Source organism: Acartia tonsa, chromosome 6 (genome assembly GCF_053477335.1).
Source record: "Acartia tonsa isolate MP-2025a chromosome 6, ASM5347733v1, whole genome shotgun sequence".
NCBI classification, from domain to species: Eukaryota; Metazoa; Arthropoda; class Copepoda; order Calanoida; family Acartiidae; genus Acartia; species Acartia tonsa.
In genome coordinates, this window is record NC_137265.1 from 9,098,024 (window position 1) to 9,115,844 (window position 17,821).

Below are 17,821 nucleotides of genomic sequence, written 5' to 3' on the forward strand. Positions count from 1 at the left end.
GATTAAAACTAGTTTTTTAGCCCCGAGGTGTCGAAGGCACCGGCTAAAAAAACTGGTTTTAATCTTATGATTGTACTTTTTTATATTTGTAGAAAGCTGGATATAATACGATGCTAGACATAGTTTTTTCGTATGGATGAGAACCGGTTCCTATCCACCGGATTCGAATGAATACGAGAAACTCACATACTATGTATTAATTGACTGCGCTACTTTTGGAAATATTAAATCCCAGAGATCTGAAGGAATAAGACAATGGACAGTAAATTGATATACATCTCCCATGATAATAAACAAAATAACCCCCTTGTACTATATAGATTTTAATTATTGTTGAATCGTTTTGGATCTTCTGGTTTGAAACCAACAAATCAAAATTCAATAAAAGTAGGACAAATTTTAGGCTAACGAATTGTTGTAAACCTTTGGATACTAGAGTAATTTACAGTCCAATGTCCATTCCCTCCTTGAGTTCATCCTCTATTATAGATAGGTTATACCTGGGAACGACTGAACAGTATCTGAGGTCTTTTTACTTGACGTGATAATAACTTCACACATGATATTGTTACATTTGACATTTTTCTAGAATATTGACAAAATCCTTAAATAAGGATAGGTATCTCAACATATATCTAACTAGCGGCTACGCCTCTAGAGGCCTCTAGGAGAATCTGGGAGGAGGGAAGTTGAATTCCAACGGCCAATTTTAAAAGAAAAAGTTTTTAAAAATAGTGCGATTTCTATGTTGTGTTCAAGGCTCTACGAATATTTTTTTAAAATCTATTTTTTTGTGATTTCTCTTGAGAGGATGGTGGTACTCTCCCCCAAAATAGTTATAAACCTTCCCAGGACCTATGAGAAGCTACCCTGTTAAGGAGAACGCAATCGGTTAAGCGGTTATCGAGATTCTTCGGTACAGACAGACAGACAGACACACAAAGAGACAAATAGACAAGCACATCCTGTTACTTTATTATAAGGATATAATACAAGAATAGAAGGATGAGACAATGGGTTTTAAATTCATATTTATGGCTGTCATTCAATTTTATTATTTTGGCTGATTTAAAGACTCAAGGGACTAAAGACAGGATAACTTAATTTGTTAAATATTTTCTATCAACGTTTAAATATTTCTGGTTTTCCAAATCTAATAAGGATTGTATTTGTCAAATTGACGGAATTTTTCTACATTAATTTGGTTTGGAAGATGTTGAGTTAGAGCTAAAAATTTGAATTAACAGCACATCCCTGAATATATATTTATGCTTTTTAAAAGTGAAGCTTTTCTATAATTAGGGTAAGTCCGTCAGTTCGTCGGAACGGATAGATTTTTTCGTTAATTTAGGCATGTTAGAATTGTACTATCGATTTTAAACTTTGCAAGGTGTTTCTTTTCTAGAAGAGATACGATTTAGAAAGCGTAGTATTCTATAATGATTACCAGAATGTCCGTACGTCCATTTTTAACATGTTGATTTTTTTACTTTTTTCACAACAATTTTTAATATGATCTAATTATCCGATTTATTCCTGGGACAACAAAGTACAATATTATAAACGAAGCAACTCTATAATCAAGTCCTAAAAATGTAAGTATATCCATAAACATTATACTGTATCAAGCAGTTTTTCAACAAATTTACTTACAATTTTGCTTCGACTCTTATACATTCATATTCTGATTATTCATTTCTGACACTCTACAAGTGTTAATGTCTGTCTGGCCAACCGTTTAAGTGCTTCGCTTTTATGGATGTTGTCATACTATTAATTCGTCACAAATAACAATTTCGTTTATTCACTTTGAAACTGCTTTAAGAAATTAACCTTAATATCTTTAAATTGCTACAGACGCACAGATACTAAATGCGCGATCAAGCGAAATTATTCCTTTAGTCGTTGTATAGATAGAATGACAGTTAATTGTCAGTTCTTTCAATCCTAATTTGTTCTGTTATATAATCTAGAATTAGGACGTTAGTACTTCATTTTGTAGAGTACGCTCATTTTTTTCAAACTATGTACACCGTAACCTAAGTTTCATATTTACGTCTGCTTTGAAAATTCTGGTTTTATACGCTAGAGAAAGCTGAGTTTATAAAGACATTCACTAAACTATTAACACAGCACTAATAAAGGTATACTAAATATAAACTTTACTGTAATCTGTTAATTTAAAGTTATTTTAGACAAACACTTATCTCACAGAAATCCCTTATCAAAAAAAAAGAAGCGCAGCGTTTATTAACGCTCGTCTATCAATTGTATGTCCGTCGCCAGTTAATCTACAAAATAAAGTAGACATAATGTAAAACCGGTGAAACGTTTTTTCAGTATGGCTTCAAACCGATTACTATGGATTAAAACAGGTTCTTAGCCATACAGAAAATTCATGTATAGCATTGCATTACAGCTTATTATATTATAATTATATTATAATATAAAATAATACCAGTTTTGTTTGCCCGGACCTTCAACCCCTTTAGTCTAACAAAACTGGTTTCAATGTTATACTTTTGCATTTTAACATCCGCGGAAAGCTGTCTATAATACTATGCGATTATTAAAGACATAATCTAAATAATTCTACTTTTCGGTCAATATTATGTAAGTTAAGTACTAATGAAAATATGTCAATAAAATACTATTTATTGAGAAAGATTACATATTAGATAAAATATTTTTGTTTATATAATAATTACAATTAATTTATACCAGATGTATACCTCTAGGGACGGTTGAACATAAAGCCAGACAAGACAGTAACATCCTAACTATTGCAGACAACCAACCCATTTGATTGTATCACCTTTGTCTGGAAGGCATAACTGTGCACGGCAATGAGTTGTACCCGTTTTGGCTTTTTATATCGTGCATTTGACATAGTAGCAGTGGGTTTGATTTTTAATGTATGGACTTATGACATATAAAAAAGTTTAGATGTAAAGAGAAGAAATAGTTGTATAATTGATATGGATGTATATATGCCAATGTTAGATGTATATTTGTCAGCACGCCTACGATATTTATATGTATTACTGTCAAATCTACATCCATACAAACAATTTTGAGACAAAAAAAAACATTCACTGTATTTCTGCCAGTTGTAGAAACGATAACGTCCTCTCTGTTTAGGCTGAGATTCGAACCCCTCACCCACCCCATAACGAGTAGATTATTATATAGGTTATGTTTGGGTTAGCTTTGAAAAAAATAGTCTTGTTCTACTTAAGATTTTAAATCTTGATATAACCATTTGTCAGTTCTTTTAAAAATAAAAAAAAAATTTAATCTGTTGTAAATGTAGGGACTTTATTTATTACACTAGTCCTCAAAGTTTTATATTAATTATTTTCTAATTGATTGCTTCATTAAGTGGAGTGTTCAAACGTTTCAACCACTAATTTTAATCTACAGAATAGGTAGTTTTGTTTATTATCATTCGTTAAGTACATTAATTTATCGACCATTGTCTTATTTCTTTCGATCCCTGTTATTTTTAGCCTTCGTTGCTTACTTCTTTGAACTAGTTTACCTAAGGGACTTTCTGGTTCAATCCTGGTAGCCGCTTATTGGTTCATTTATATTCTTCCCTGGCTATTTTATACAATCTATCAGATGCGTGCAGAAGGTTGATACACATTTCATTAGGTGTCTACACACCCCTAAAGTGTGTGTCAAGTAAAAAGTCGACCCTACTCTTAAATTTAAGAGCCTTCCCTGGCAAACCCCGTACATGCCACTGCAATCGACTCTTTGATTTCACAGCAATTTTTGCAAGTCCTTTTATGCTTGTTATGATTTGCACCTGTTCATGGCGGGGATATAAAGGGATAAGACAATGGCAAATAAATTAATCCTCAATTTTAATACACAAAATTATCCCTTCTGTAGATTAAAATTAGTGATTGAAACGTTTGGACACTTAAATTTAAGTCTCCAAAGTTCTTCAGCTTACGAATTAGAAAACTTTATTTTAAATTTTTTGGGCCTAGTGTAATAAATAGCACATTGTCCCCTCTCTCTCGGAAAGATTCAAATATCCTTTACTAGAGTTGGCTCGATATAATTATCTCCCTATTGGCTAGTTTTCTATATGCATATCTATTTCTCAATAAATCTATTTTCCTCACCTGACATTACTATCTAAAAGAAAGTAAATATTTAATAATCTAAATGATTTTAAAAAGATTTTTTAAATCATATTTTTTTCTTTACATTACCATCACCAAAGGGTTAATGATGATGATTACAATTTTAGTTTAATATTTGAACACACAAAGTGTTGCCACAATCGAATTCTTTTAAAACAGAGTTTTCTTAAATTTATTATATTATAAATCTAAATTTTCTTTTTTATGATTAAAAATTAAATACATTGATATAAGGTAAATAGCAACATGAAATTAAAAAAAGGAATTTATTTTCAATAAAGTAAAATAATGGGTCTTATCGTTCTGGGCAATGAGAGTTTATTATGGATTATTGGAGCACTATGAGTTTTAAACAAATATTCCTTGGAAAACTTGAGCTCGTTTATAGACATTTATTTCCTATATAGATCTGACATGGATCTTGAAGCAATTAAGCAGGCCGTTTTGTACATGTTAAAAATTGGAAGATTTCATTAAATAAAAGTTGTCGCAAATATACTTAGTAAATAAAAGGATTATTTTCAACAAGGTAACTAATCATTTTCTTGATTAATAACAAACGCACGGACGCTGTACGCATAATCATTGATCTTTAAAATCTAACAAATTAAAAACAGAAATGAAAATAAAATAAATGTGTCAACAGAATTTTTGTTAGACAGAAGGAGAAATAAATTAATAAACGAGAGCAGACACTTAATTGCATGGAAATATATACAGGTTGGATATATAAATGGATTATTATTTCTTGGATCTTGCACCAAATTATCATGTACTTTAATCAAGAAAAATTTGTAGCTGGCTAAAATAATAATCCAACCCCTTTACCCAATCCCCTCCCCTCCAATTCGCTGAACAAACTGACCAATAAGTTATTTCATAATATCCACGTATGTTCTATACCCATTGCTATCAGCTCATTGCTATCTACTTTTCAGACTTCTTTTACAGATTGTTGGCCTATACCATTGTACCTTGTTGTACTACGAATCAATGTTACAAAAATCAGATGTATAGAATCCTTATATCTTCTTTAAAAAATGTTGTTAAAAGGGTTAATAAACAGCAACATGTTTTAAATGTAAACGGTACTACGCTTTCGAAATCGCACCTAGATTCACAGGAATCATAATGCCAAGTTTGAAATTAATAGGGAAATTCTAACATGGCTGTTTTAACAAAAGGAACTATCTTTTTTATAGCCTTGACTAATCGAATCTGAGAAGTGTTAACAACAAGATTATTATTTTTCCTTTTTAATAGCGTAGCTACTCCATAGCTTGTTGCATAGGTTACTTTTCTCAGTAAGAGTTTAGAATTATTTTTCAAACTCGCTAAAAATAAAGATACTCCTCAAAATATTATTTATATTAAATTAATTAATGAATATATTATTACTTGGATCTTACACCAGATTATCATGTACTCTATAAAAGTTAAACTCGAAGCTGGCTAAAATAACGATACCTCCTAACCACCCCTTTTACTCCACCCCTTCACCTCCTGCTGAATAAACAAACTGCCCAATAAATGTTATCCATATTAACAACCTAAATTGACAATAAATTTACATATTTTAAATCCAATTCATAAGTATTTCAATAAAAAAAATGTTTGAAGATCAAATTACAGACTTTGGGTCCATACAAATTTTTTTTTCTCGTGTAGACTGTTAGCTTCCGAGCTTATCAGGGGAAAGATGACTTGATTAATTTGATTTTTGGACCTTGTCTTACTTGGATACCTGAGCTGGATCTTTAAATGTATAGCCGTTGCCGTAGCCTTGGCCGGAGTTGTGGCCGTAGTCGACTACCACTACCAGTGCTGCCAATAAAACATGGATTTTTAAATGTTTTAAGTTTTTACGTATTATTATAATTTTTCTTCTTCATATTTTTGCTGAAAATTCAAAAAGTGGTTGTGATTTAAAGATTGCATATAGCGGTGGCCACGCGTGGCCAATTTGATTTAAAGATCGCTATTAGGTTAGTGGCTGTACCTTTGGCCACGGCTACGGCAACAGCTACACATTTAAAGATCCAGCTCTGTACGTTTTTTGTACACGTGTACATAAATGTGTACAGATTTTCGTAGTAGGATAGACCAACTAATGAACTGTAAATAATGTACAAGCTAAAAATTAAGTTTGGAAGTTTATAAATCTTCAAAATATGACTTAACTTAACCTATATATGTTAAACTTGTAAATTACTAAAATAAAAACAAGCGCTAATTAAAGCAAAGCAACATGATGTCTTTCTGTACGTGAATTGTAAATACTTTACAGTGGTTGGTTCTGGATTCTTGGCGTGAATGGACGTACTTTGAGTGTGATGTAAAATAGTAATTCTACGACTAATTGTCCCAGAAATCGCCATGATAAAAAAACAAGTGTTCATACATATGATTTATAGGCCTCTGGAATTTCTGTCTTCTGATAATAATCTACATTAGAATCGACGTTAGCTTTAAGATTATGATTTATTGTTACAAAAATCCCTAAGGTTCTCATACTTAAAGTCATGTATAGTATCGTATTACAGACAATATTCCACGAATATTAAAATACAAATAATTGAATTAATACCAGTTTTGTTAACCTGGGCTCCCAGGACTTTTCAGCATTGCTGAGAACCGGTACTAATCCAGCGTATATTAATCGGTTTCGAAGCCATATTGGAATAGTTACTTATCGCATCGTATAATGAACAACTTTCCGCGGCTATAAAATGTACAATTATCAAAGATCAAAACCAGTTTTGTTAGACCTGAGATGCCGTTTTATAGACTGTTTTCCGCTGATTTTAAAATGAAACATTATAGAATTAAAACCATTTTTGTTAGCCCGAGTAGACGTTAAGGCTTGAGCTAAAAGAATGGAATGTTCTTGGAAAAAATTTCTTATACGATGCTATTCATGATATTTCTGTATGGCTGAGAACCGGTTCTAATCCACCGGATATTAATCGGTTTCTAAGCAATACTGGAAAAAGATGTAAATTGTTTTAAAAGAACCAAATTTGATTCTACCTAAAACGCTAATATCTTTTTTTCCAATACAAAAAATATTTCTGTTTATGTTTATGTTGTTTATTCAACAAAAATAATAAAAAAAAAGCAATGATAATAACATACATAAGTAGCGAAGTGCAAAAAAGTCATGGATAAGAATTCGGACAAGGAGATTTAAAGAGCAATAGCTAAACAAAATAATATTTATTATAAATAAAAAGTCATGAAACCTTTTATTATTGAACAAAAAATCCCTTTGAATGCCGGATATTTAATTTTGATATCCTTATCTATAAAGATTTTGAAATAGCCAAAAGAAAGCTAAAAAGCAGCCTGGCCACCATGGATTTTTATAGTTAATTATGCTGCTTGATTATGGGAATATTGGCATGAAGTTTCAGCCTTCTATCTTAAATAGGAGCAGTGAAAATAAAGTTTTTCCCAACGCCGTGTCTTAAGGACAGACGGACAGACAACGAGATTTCTGGGGTAGCTTTTCTATTAAAGAGAAGATATGAATCTTCCTACATGTTATTAGAATCTCAAATATTCCGATAGAATTTCTTTAAAAACAAATCAGCAATTTAATTCGAATTATATACAGTGTGTTTTTTTTTATGAGCACTTTTTTGAAAGCAATTTTACCCCACTTATAGTTATCAGAATTTAATGATTAATGACTTATTTTCTTCGTTTTTTAAGGGAAATTATGAAACAACCAAAAAAATTACAGTTTTTGTTGAAAAAGTACAGTAAAGTTGAAAATTAAAAACTTAGGTGACAACATCTAAAAATGGTTTTAGCGCATTTTTCTTATGCTCAAAATTGGATTTTCAGTAGTCGACTTTGGGGGGCCAGTGCTTTCTCCCTGATTGAGATATGGCCTTCAAACTTTGACCTATTCTAGTACATGTCCCCAATAGTATCTGTATAAATTTATAGCTCTATATCTCAACTTTGAAGCGTTTTGCAGCCATTCTTGCAAAAGGTAGAATATTTGAACATAAGAAAAATGCGCTAAAACCATTTTTAGATGTTGACACCTAAATTTTTAATTTTCAACTTTACTGTACCTTTTTAACAAAAACTGTAATTTCTTTTGGTTGTTTCATAATTTCCCTTAAAAAACGAAGAAAATAAGCCATTAATCATTAAATTCTGATAACTATAAGTGGGGTAAAATTGCTTTCAAAAAAGTGCTCATAAAAAAAACACACTGTATTTACTTGTAATGGAATATTTTTTACTTATTTTTTAATACGAATTTAAATACGTTAAAAAAGTAAATGATTTCTTCATATATTTCTCTTTAAATCTTCGTTAAAACGATTCTGTGGATATATCAAAATAAAAAGTTATAAGATAAGAACAGTTTTGTTAGCCCCGAGAGGCCGAAGGTCAGGGCTTTACATTTGAAAACTAGCATACAAAAACTAAAATAGAAGACATGATTTTTTTTTGTAAATGTTTTTACATTTAATTTTAAACCTAGTACACAGTATCAAAATAACTTTTTTTGTAGCGAAGCTACTCTATTTTCGAAATGTCCGTCCGTTAATCAGAGACAAATCAGGGGAAACGGTATTTTCTCGGCTCCCGTAAATGATAGAATGTTAAAATTTCTTGTCAATATTCCCATTAATATGTAGCTTAATTAAGTATGATACATCTGTAGTGGTCGGACTGCTTTTAAGCAGCTTTTATTTTTCATAAATGATTTTCTCGGCTTCTATAAAAGGTATAAGGCTGAAACTTTATGTGATCATTTCCATCAATGCGGAGCATAATTAAGTATAAAACATCCGTAGCGGATAGACTTCTTTTAAGCAGCTTTTTAGCTGCTTTTCTTTTTACAACAGATTTTCTCTGCTCCTACAAAAGTTACACAATTAAAACTTCTTGCCAATATTCCCTTTATTATGCACCAAAATTAGATATAAAAAAATCTATGGTAGTCTGACTGCTTTTAAGCCGCTTTTTAGCTACTTTTCTTTTATAACTTTCAAAGACATAACCTTATTTTTTTTAAGTGGTTGCATATTCTCTCTATTTCTTTTCTTTGTTATGATTACAGATAATCTGATGCACCATTGCACAACTCACTTTGTCCGTTTGTCTTTTTATGATAGATTTTGTGCTCCGCTTATTATGATGCCATCCTTGTTTGTCTTTAAACAAGATATCAAATTTAAGAAATATTTGCTAGGAAAATACTTTAAATATATGTCTTATGATTTAACAAGGGATAATCTTTTAGGATAATGTCTGTCCGTTTGTCTTTCTGTCCTTCTGTCTCTCTGTCCGTCTGTTTGTCTGGAGCTTACGATCTCGGTAACCGCTGAACAGAATGGGCTCTACTCTTCATGAAATATGGATACTGTTCCTGGTTTTAAGCTAACCCCCCCCCCCTCACCCAATTTTTTAAAAGAATAACGAAAGTCGTGTAAAATTAAGACAGTTAAGATAAACAGTAACACAGCTAGGGGTTTTATGTTACCTGAACTAACAATGTTAAGAATTTTACCTACTGCTTCTGTTTTTATTCTAAGATATTTTTATTACAAGGGGAATGCTTGGGTCCGAAATACACACTAATGACTTTTCGTCATTGTAATATTGGCCTTTGGTATTAATTAAGGAAGATATGACATAAACCAAAAATTAAACCTCTAGGTTTCAGATTATTGATATAATAATATATTATTCTATACAAAATAACAACTTTATTTCTAAATGTCACCTTCGTAAGTTTCTAGACTAAATTTTTTATGAATAGTTAATAAATATAATCGTAATATATTTAATATTATTTATTGAAAAGACGACATTTACTTTTGAAATATTCTCGCGGTATAAATGATTTGTTTACTGCGCAAGGCAAAATTTTCTGCTTTCAAGTCAGATGACTTTTGGACTTGACTTTTTGTTAGTGTTTTTCCCTAAGTGCACATTTCATTAAAATAAAATTTCAACAATAAAAGAGATTTTTTTGTATTTTTATGTATCTGCACATTTTATTCATAAAATTTTATTAATAATAATAATCTGTGAATTTAGATTTAAAAAATTTTACAAATGAAAGTTTTAATGTTATGCTTGAAAGACTTTATGAAAACAATTTTAAATAGTTAACTATTGCAGCAAGCTGGCTACGAATAAAATTAGTGATAGAATTAGAGTGAGATATATTGTATATCATGTGCTTGAAGATAATATCAATAATATACACAAATATATATCTTCTAAAATCAAGTATAATATATTAAACTAGCTTTCTGAACACAGTTTAACAGAATCTAAAGGAATAGTTGTATGAAATGCATTTCTGAAAAATGATTTCAAGCAAAGGTTGCCATCAAACATATATAATTTTTTATCAAAACAATTAGACATCACTTAAGGGGGGGGGGGGGGTTAATTAATGCAACCATCTCGTAATCAATTTGTAAATGTAAATTCTAATTTTGATCTGAAATTTTGCATGAGTAATCCTTAGTACGTCTATTTTCCCTAAATCGAATTCCAAGTACCATTTACACATTGATTACGAGATGGTTGCATTAAACCTTCCCCCCCCCCCTTAGTCGTCATGTTGCATGTGTTTTTATAAAAATAGCAACCAACATATATAAATTGCACATATCACAAAAATACGATTTTCAAGTCCTGATAGTTTTAAAACTTTAAACTACATGGTAGAAAATTGAAAGTCTTTAAAATATATAAATTTAGTTTAAACCATTGAATAGAAAAAATTTTGCAGTTCACTAAATTCAAGTTTAAATGCGCGCATGTGTCGTGCAACTACCCCTTTAATTACAGTCTTATTTTTTACGGACATAATCTAGTTATAGAGCAGCCTGGTCACTACTTAACCATATAGTTTTATACGTGTGATTATTTCAGACACATTTTTATTAAAAATGAAATGGAACGAAACCGAGTTATTGTCTCATCTAGGTTTGTCAATTATATTTATAATATTAATTTTTTAATTTAAAAGGTAGCAAGGATTGTTAATTGCCTGTTTAAAATATATCTTTAACCACTAAACGAGTTATTCGTTTTGGAAAGCATTGCTTTGGTCTATTTATTTAAAAATTTAGCCTTTGGGCGGTTATAGTTTTTTTTCCCCCAATGCTATCTTCCCGTTCGATAATAAAACCCTTAGATTAGGGGCTCAGGTATAGTTTGTGAAAATACATCATTATTTAAAGATACCGACTAGAAAAGTTTTTTTTTCAAAGCTTAGGTAAGCTTTGTGAAATAGGTGTAGCATTTAGGATTGGCCGATTCCTTTGTTATGTAAGATATTGATTTTTTTTTATTTCAGCAACCCGAAGTCCAGATTGGGAGGGTCAGTTGAGCTACAAAGCGCCAAAATCTTCATCAAGCTTTTCTATGCAACAACATCAATATAAGGTAAGTTTGGCATTAGAGTAAAACACTGTTTCTCCCCCATCACATCAACCTTATGCAACCTTTCTATTGGGTCATTGAAAATCAACCAATGGTGTCGCTTATGTTAATACAGCCAATAAACAGAAAATAGTTTAGAAGTAGACGAAAAGGTCTTTGAAAAAGGAAGGGAGGTAGTTGTCTGTTTTTCTATACTATAGATCTGTTGGTTTGGCCGTTTTTTAAGGACAAAATGTTGTATTTAGATTTAAGGTTGAGCATAAAGATTTTGATTTCCATAACTTAAAAGATAAATTATGTACCTACCTACCCAATATGTGTGTTTTTTAATTGCAGGAACGTTATTTGAAATTGTACGGGAACATTCTGATAATATCCAAAGGACCAAGAGATGAACAGACAAATGTATTAATTCTGGAAAGTTGTAATGCCCAGGTATGTATCTGAATAATTGAAAACCCGCGGCATTTTACTGGGTAAGTTGTAATGCCCAGGTAAAAATTTGAATAATTGAAAACCCGCGGCATTCTACTGGGTTTGAGTCGGAACCAACAACGATATTAATTCGGGAAAAAATAACGAAACCTATACGTGATTTTTAACTTTTTTTTTTGGGGGGGGGGGGGGTAACACATAGTGAAATTGACGACCTTTATATCTGCCCCCAAATTTTATTATATATTTCTTTCGCTTGTTGGCTATCACATCGAGTTGCACTAGTAACGTTAATAATGATACATACTTGATACTCGTCCTTTGCTATAAGCGTTTCATTGTTAGCAAATTGGCTTGCGCCATGAACTTAACAGGCGCATCTCATTACTATGCTATAAAGAAAAGGGTCGTAATATCAATGGATTCATAGAGAGTAAAGACTACTTTTTATTTGATACATTTTTAGGTCGTAATTTTTGTCAGTCAACATTCTTTTTTAATATTTTTTTATATTTAGATTGAAGATAAGAACATATTTGCATTTTCATTGAATTTTCAACAGACAGACCTCATTGAGAAACATTTATTTGTAGCTGTTAACGCAAGATCTATGAATCAGGTACATATTAAACTTTTATGTCTCACCCCATTAATCAGATAATTCATCTGACTGTCTTAAAGCCTTTGTAAGGTAGCTTCACAACTATCATCTACTCATTTGGATCTTAAGTAGGAAAATAAATGTGTAAATAATTGTGAAGCTACCTTACAAGGGCTTTAAGACAGTCAGATGAATTATCTGATTAATGGGGTGAGACATTATCAGGAAATATTTATCCCTGACAGTGAAAAAAAAAACTGTTCCAATCCTGAGCTTTAAGATTCTGTCATTTTTATATTATCTCCTAGTGAAGTGAGACATTATTAGAAAATATTTATCCCTGACAAGTCATGCCAATAAGGTTATGGAAAGCAGAGATGTGCTTGTTTTTAAAGTGGTAGATACGATATCTAAACTTTTCATAATTTTGCAGTGGTTGGAAGCATTTCAGAACGCGAGCTTAGAAAGAATGAAGGAGAGATTGATAAATCTACAATGCCAAATTAAATCGAGGTAAATTAAATAAAGTGAAAAGGGTAGTTTCACGAAATGCATTTGAACTTAATTTAGTGAACCGCATATTTTTTGCTAGTTAATGGGTTAAACTATATTTATATGGCATATATTTAAAAGAATTTCAATTTTCTACCACGTAGTTTTGAAAATATCAAGACATGAAAATCGTCTTTTTGTGATATATGCAATTTAAAAGACGATTTTCAAGTCTTGATATTTTAAAAACTACGTAGTAGAAAATTGTAATTCTTTCAAATATTTGCTATATAAATGTAGTTTAACCAATTAACCAGGAAAAAATATGCGGTTCACTAAATTAAGTTCAAATGCCTTTCGTGAAACTACCTCTTTTGTTATGTGTGAAAAAATCTATTTTTCTGGCACAACTTTTCTAAAATTTAAGCGTGTAGGTAATTCTTTTTTTCAACACTCTGTCATATTAAAAAATAAAATAAATGTTTCATCCCTGTCTAAATAAATATAGAATCTAGTTATTAAAATATGAGACACCTGTCATAAATTTGATATTTTGATTTATAGTGATTTATTTACATTAGCTGTAGGTACAAGATGACTATATGGTCAATCTTTATTTAGTTTTTACAACTTTCTAGCAAAAATTACAAGTATTTGTCTCTGTTAATACTGTATCATACGTCACTGTTCTTTTTTTACTAATATAATTATAAACTTATCATAGCAGCGCTACTTAACTTTTATACATAATTATTCTTGTCATTTTAATATTTAAAAACAAGGATGACAACATTCATAAATGCGAAGCTCTGAAACGGTATGACTGACAAACATAAACTCTTATAGAGTGTCAGAACTAAATATCTATACAAAATATAAATATAAATGTTTTGACAAAATTATACGTAAATGTGTTGCATTTTTAACTTCTTACATAAAGAATTCTGTTTAAAAATATACTAGCATTTTAAGACTTGATTATAGAGATGCTTCGCTTATGATATATTACCTTATTGTATTAGGAATCAATTCTCCAAAAATTAGATCAATCGGATGGTTAATATCACATAAAAAGGAGGATGTGCTTAAGGACCATTTGGGCAGGGGGGGGGGGTTTACTCGAGAACCCTTAGAGCTAGAGGGAGCTAATTTTGGATTTAAGCTTCTATGGGGCCAAAGTTACTTTTAAAATTATCGTCGACCCCCCACCCCCCCCAAAAAATATTTTTTTGGGGGGGGGTAAAAAATTTTTTTATTGCATTTCTCGCCGAATTAGGCAATTTGGAATCATTTGAGACCATGTTATTTTTTTCAAAAATTTTTCGCCTTACAAGCAACCCTGCGGGGGGACTTAGTCCTTTTTTTTCAAATTCTCGTTTATGAAGGTATATCTTTAATACAGTATGCTACTCTCTTAGTTTTAAAGATAATTGGATGAAATCTTTTTGATTGTGTCACTAATTACCCCAAGTTTTGGTATCTTTAAAAAAAACGGCGGCGGGACCGCCGCTCCCGCCGTCCGCCGCTGTTTTCCGCCGCCACCAAAAAAGAAATTTTTTATTGCATTTCTCTGAAATCTTTTTGATTGTGTCACTAATTACCCCAACTATTGGTATCTTTAAAAAAAACGCCGCCACCAAAAAATTTTTTTTATTATATTTCTCGCCGAATTAGGCAATTTGGAATCATTTGAGTTCATGTTATTTTTTTCAAACATTTTTCCCCTTACAAACAACCCTGTGGGGGGACTTGGTTATTTTTTTAAAATTCTCGTTTATAAAGGTATATCTTAAATACAGTATACAACTCCCTTAGTTTTAGAGATAATTGGATGAAATCTTTTTGATTGTGTCACTTATTACCCCAAGTTTTGGTATCTTTAAAAAAAAAACGGCGGCGGGACCGCCGCTCCCGCCGTCCGCCGCCGTTTTCCGTTTTGAAAAAAATAACATGGTCTCAAATGATTCCAAATTGCCCAATTCGGCAAGAAATGCAATAAAAAAAAAATTTTTGGTGGCGGACGGAGGTAGCGGCGGTCCCGCCGCCGTTTTTTTTTTCTAAAGTTACCAAAACTTGAAGTAATTAGTGACACAATCAAAAAGATTTCATCCAATTATCTAGAAAACTAAGAGAGTAGCATACTGTATTTAAGATATACCTTCATAAATGAGAATTTGAAAAAAATGACTAAGTCCCCCCCGTAGGGTTGCTTGTTAGGGGAAAAATTTTTGAAAAAACAACATGGTCTCAAATGATTCCAAATTGCCTAATTCGGCGAGAAATGCAATAAAAAATTTCTTTTTTGGTGGCGGCGGACGGCTGGAGCGGTGGTCCCGCCGCCGTTTTTTTTTAAAGATACCAAAACTTGGGGTAATTAGTGACACAATCAAAAAGATTTCATCCAATTATCTTTAAAACTAAGAGAGTAGCATACTGTATTTAAGATATAACGATAATTTGAAAAAAAAATGACTAAGTCCCCCCGCAGGGTTGCTTGTAAGGCGAAAAATTTTGGAAAAAAATAACATGGTCTCAAATGATTCCAAATTGCCTAATTCGGCGAGAAATGCAATAAAAAAAAATTTACCCCCCCCCAAAAAAAAAAAATTTTGGGGGGGGGTGGGGGGTCGACGATAATTTTAAAAGTAACTTTGGCCTCATAGAAGCTTAAATCCAAAATTACCTCCCTCTAGCTCTAAGGGTTCTCGAGTAAACCCCCCCCCCCCTGCCAAAATGGTCCTTAAGCACATCCTCCTTTATTGTTAAAAAAGTTGAAAAATCAACATTTTAAAATGGACGTACGGACATTTTGGTAACGGTTATAGAGTTGCTACGCTGTCTAAATCGTACCTAACTACTACATAAATCATCATGCAAAGTTTGAAATCGATAGGACAATTTTAACATACCTATATTAACCAAAAGCTATCCGTTACGTACGGACGGACAGACGTACGTACCGACCCTAATTATAGAAAAAGATTTGCTTTTAAAGATATTTTTTTTCGTTTCAGAACGGGAAAAGATCCTTTAATTGGTACAAATCTGGAGTTTAATACCTCCTTTGATGGGTAAGTCATTTATATTTGATAAAAAAAACCATTAAAATAATTGTATAAGGGGTTCAGCTTGGGTTACGTAAGGTTAAGTGGCCAACAGATCTATAGTATAGAGGTATGTATAGACAACTATCACCCTTCCTGTTTCAAAGACCTCTTTTGTCTGCTTCTAAATTATTTTCTGCTTCTCGGCTTTGTTAATATAAGCGACACCATTGGTTGATTTTCAATGACCCAATAGTAAAATTGTATAAGGCAGTTGCGATGGGAAGATTCAGTTATTTAACCCTTTCTCCCTTTAGTGTTTTACTCTAATAAGTGGCCTAGCAGGGTTTAACCCCTTTTCCCCGAGGTTAGGCTGAAGTCATCGTGGTATAATCAATCAAACGGAAATTGTCGTGCCTTCCTAATGAAGAACGTTCTTTACCGTCGATATTTTTTTCACTGAGCTTGATCTTTAAATCATTTCAATGGTGATTTAATCCACCCCGCGCGAAATTTCAGCCAATCACAGCGGCGCATTTTAAAAATGAGCCGCTGTGATTGGCTGAAATTTCGCGCGGGGTGGTTTAAATCACCATTGAAATGATTTAAAGATCCAGCTCTGGTGACTGTTTTAATGTTTTAGCTGTGACCTGTTAGATTTATCATCTGGAGAAGAGTTGAAACCGCAGTCAAAAACGCGGCAATGCGATCATAGTTCTTCAAGTTTTACCAGCCATTTGGGCATTCAGGTACAATAACAGTGGAAATCAAATAACATATATACAGGGGGTGGGGTAAAGGGGTGTTTAGTGTTTATGGGGTAGAGGGGTGTTTAGTGTTCAACCAACCCCACCAAAAAAAAAATTTAAACCCCTTATTTTTCTTCAATTTTTTTAATAAATAGATTAAATCACCCCCCTCAATCCTTTGAAACCCCTTATTTCACCCTCTCAAAAAAAAATTTGGATGTTCTTGAGATGGATGAATATTTTCTAATTTAGATTGGACAAGAGGCCGAGGATAAGCCCTGTTATGAATGCATGCAGGAGGGTGGGAAACCTGTGGCCGCCACCAAATCTTCTTTCAAGAGTCATATTAATGAAGAAAATCTCATCTCATTCTAATCAAATACCTACCTACATGGGATAAGAGGGAAATGGCACCTGAAAAGTTAGTAATATCTTCTGTAAGTAAAGCAAATATAAATTCTTCAGAATTAAATATTGTCGTCTTTATTAGGTACAGAAAATCATATGCTGTAAAAATTTTGTTTTAGATTAATTAAGGGGATTGGGAATTATTTTTTTACTCCTGAATATTGAATTGGGAATATTTTTGTTCTTTATTAGTTGGTTTTTACAGCAATAGAATTATTTCAATCAGTTAATGTAAAAGATAATTCTATGATATGATGTAGGTATTGTGTATATTAAACTATGCATTTAGAATTGTACAAACTAAGTATTTAAGACTTTTTTAGTTTCTTGGATTTTTAAAGTATAACTACCTATATAGTATAACATTTAGACGATTTATATCTGACAGTAATTAAAATGTTAGGTATATTTTTGTTCTTAAAAAAGTATTTGTAGTCTTTGATATGATTGTTAAATCTTTTTCCATAATTGTAATCTCAGCAAGTATAATTACGTCCAATA

General features: G+C 31.8%; 2 protein-coding genes across 3 annotated transcripts in view; one reads left to right on the forward strand and one right to left on the reverse strand.

Annotated features, from left to right (window-relative positions):
- The window catches only part of LOC145321760 (isovaleryl-CoA dehydrogenase, mitochondrial-like), an 85,772-nt gene extending 85,173 nt beyond the window's left edge, over positions 1 to 599 (reverse strand). For both annotated transcript variants that reach the window (XM_080163344.1, XM_080163345.1), the window contains exon 1: positions 501 to 599. In XM_080163344.1, coding sequence (XP_080019470.1) covers positions 501 to 581 — 81 coding nt within the window. In that variant the 5' untranslated portion in view covers positions 582 to 599. The remainder of the gene's footprint in view (positions 1 to 500) is intronic.
- Positions 600 to 11,063: 10,464 nt separating this feature from the next.
- Positions 11,064 to 17,500, forward strand: LOC145321762 (pleckstrin homology domain-containing family J member 1-like). Its single transcript, XM_080163346.1, has 8 exons — positions 11,064 to 11,132; positions 11,506 to 11,594; positions 11,928 to 12,026; positions 12,544 to 12,645; positions 13,061 to 13,140; positions 16,134 to 16,190; positions 16,807 to 16,912; positions 17,165 to 17,500. The coding sequence occupies exons 1-8, from the start codon at positions 11,096 to 11,098 to the stop codon at positions 17,285 to 17,287; spliced, it is 693 nt and encodes a 230-aa protein (XP_080019472.1). The 5' UTR covers positions 11,064 to 11,095; the 3' UTR covers positions 17,288 to 17,500.
- The last annotated feature ends 321 nt before the right edge of the window (positions 17,501 to 17,821 follow it).

Bases quoted from the DNA above. Each gene is read 5' to 3' on its own strand.
- LOC145321762 (XM_080163346.1), top strand. From the start codon at position 11,096: ATGAAATGGAACGAAACCGAGTTATTGTCTCATCTAG. The intron at 12,027-12,543 runs GTATGTATCTGA...TTTTATATTTAG, and splicing joins TGGAAAGTTGTAATGCCCAG to ATTGAAGATAAGAACATATT. The intron at 16,191-16,806 runs GTAAGTCATTTA...TTAATGTTTTAG, and splicing joins TTTAATACCTCCTTTGATGG to CTGTGACCTGTTAGATTTAT.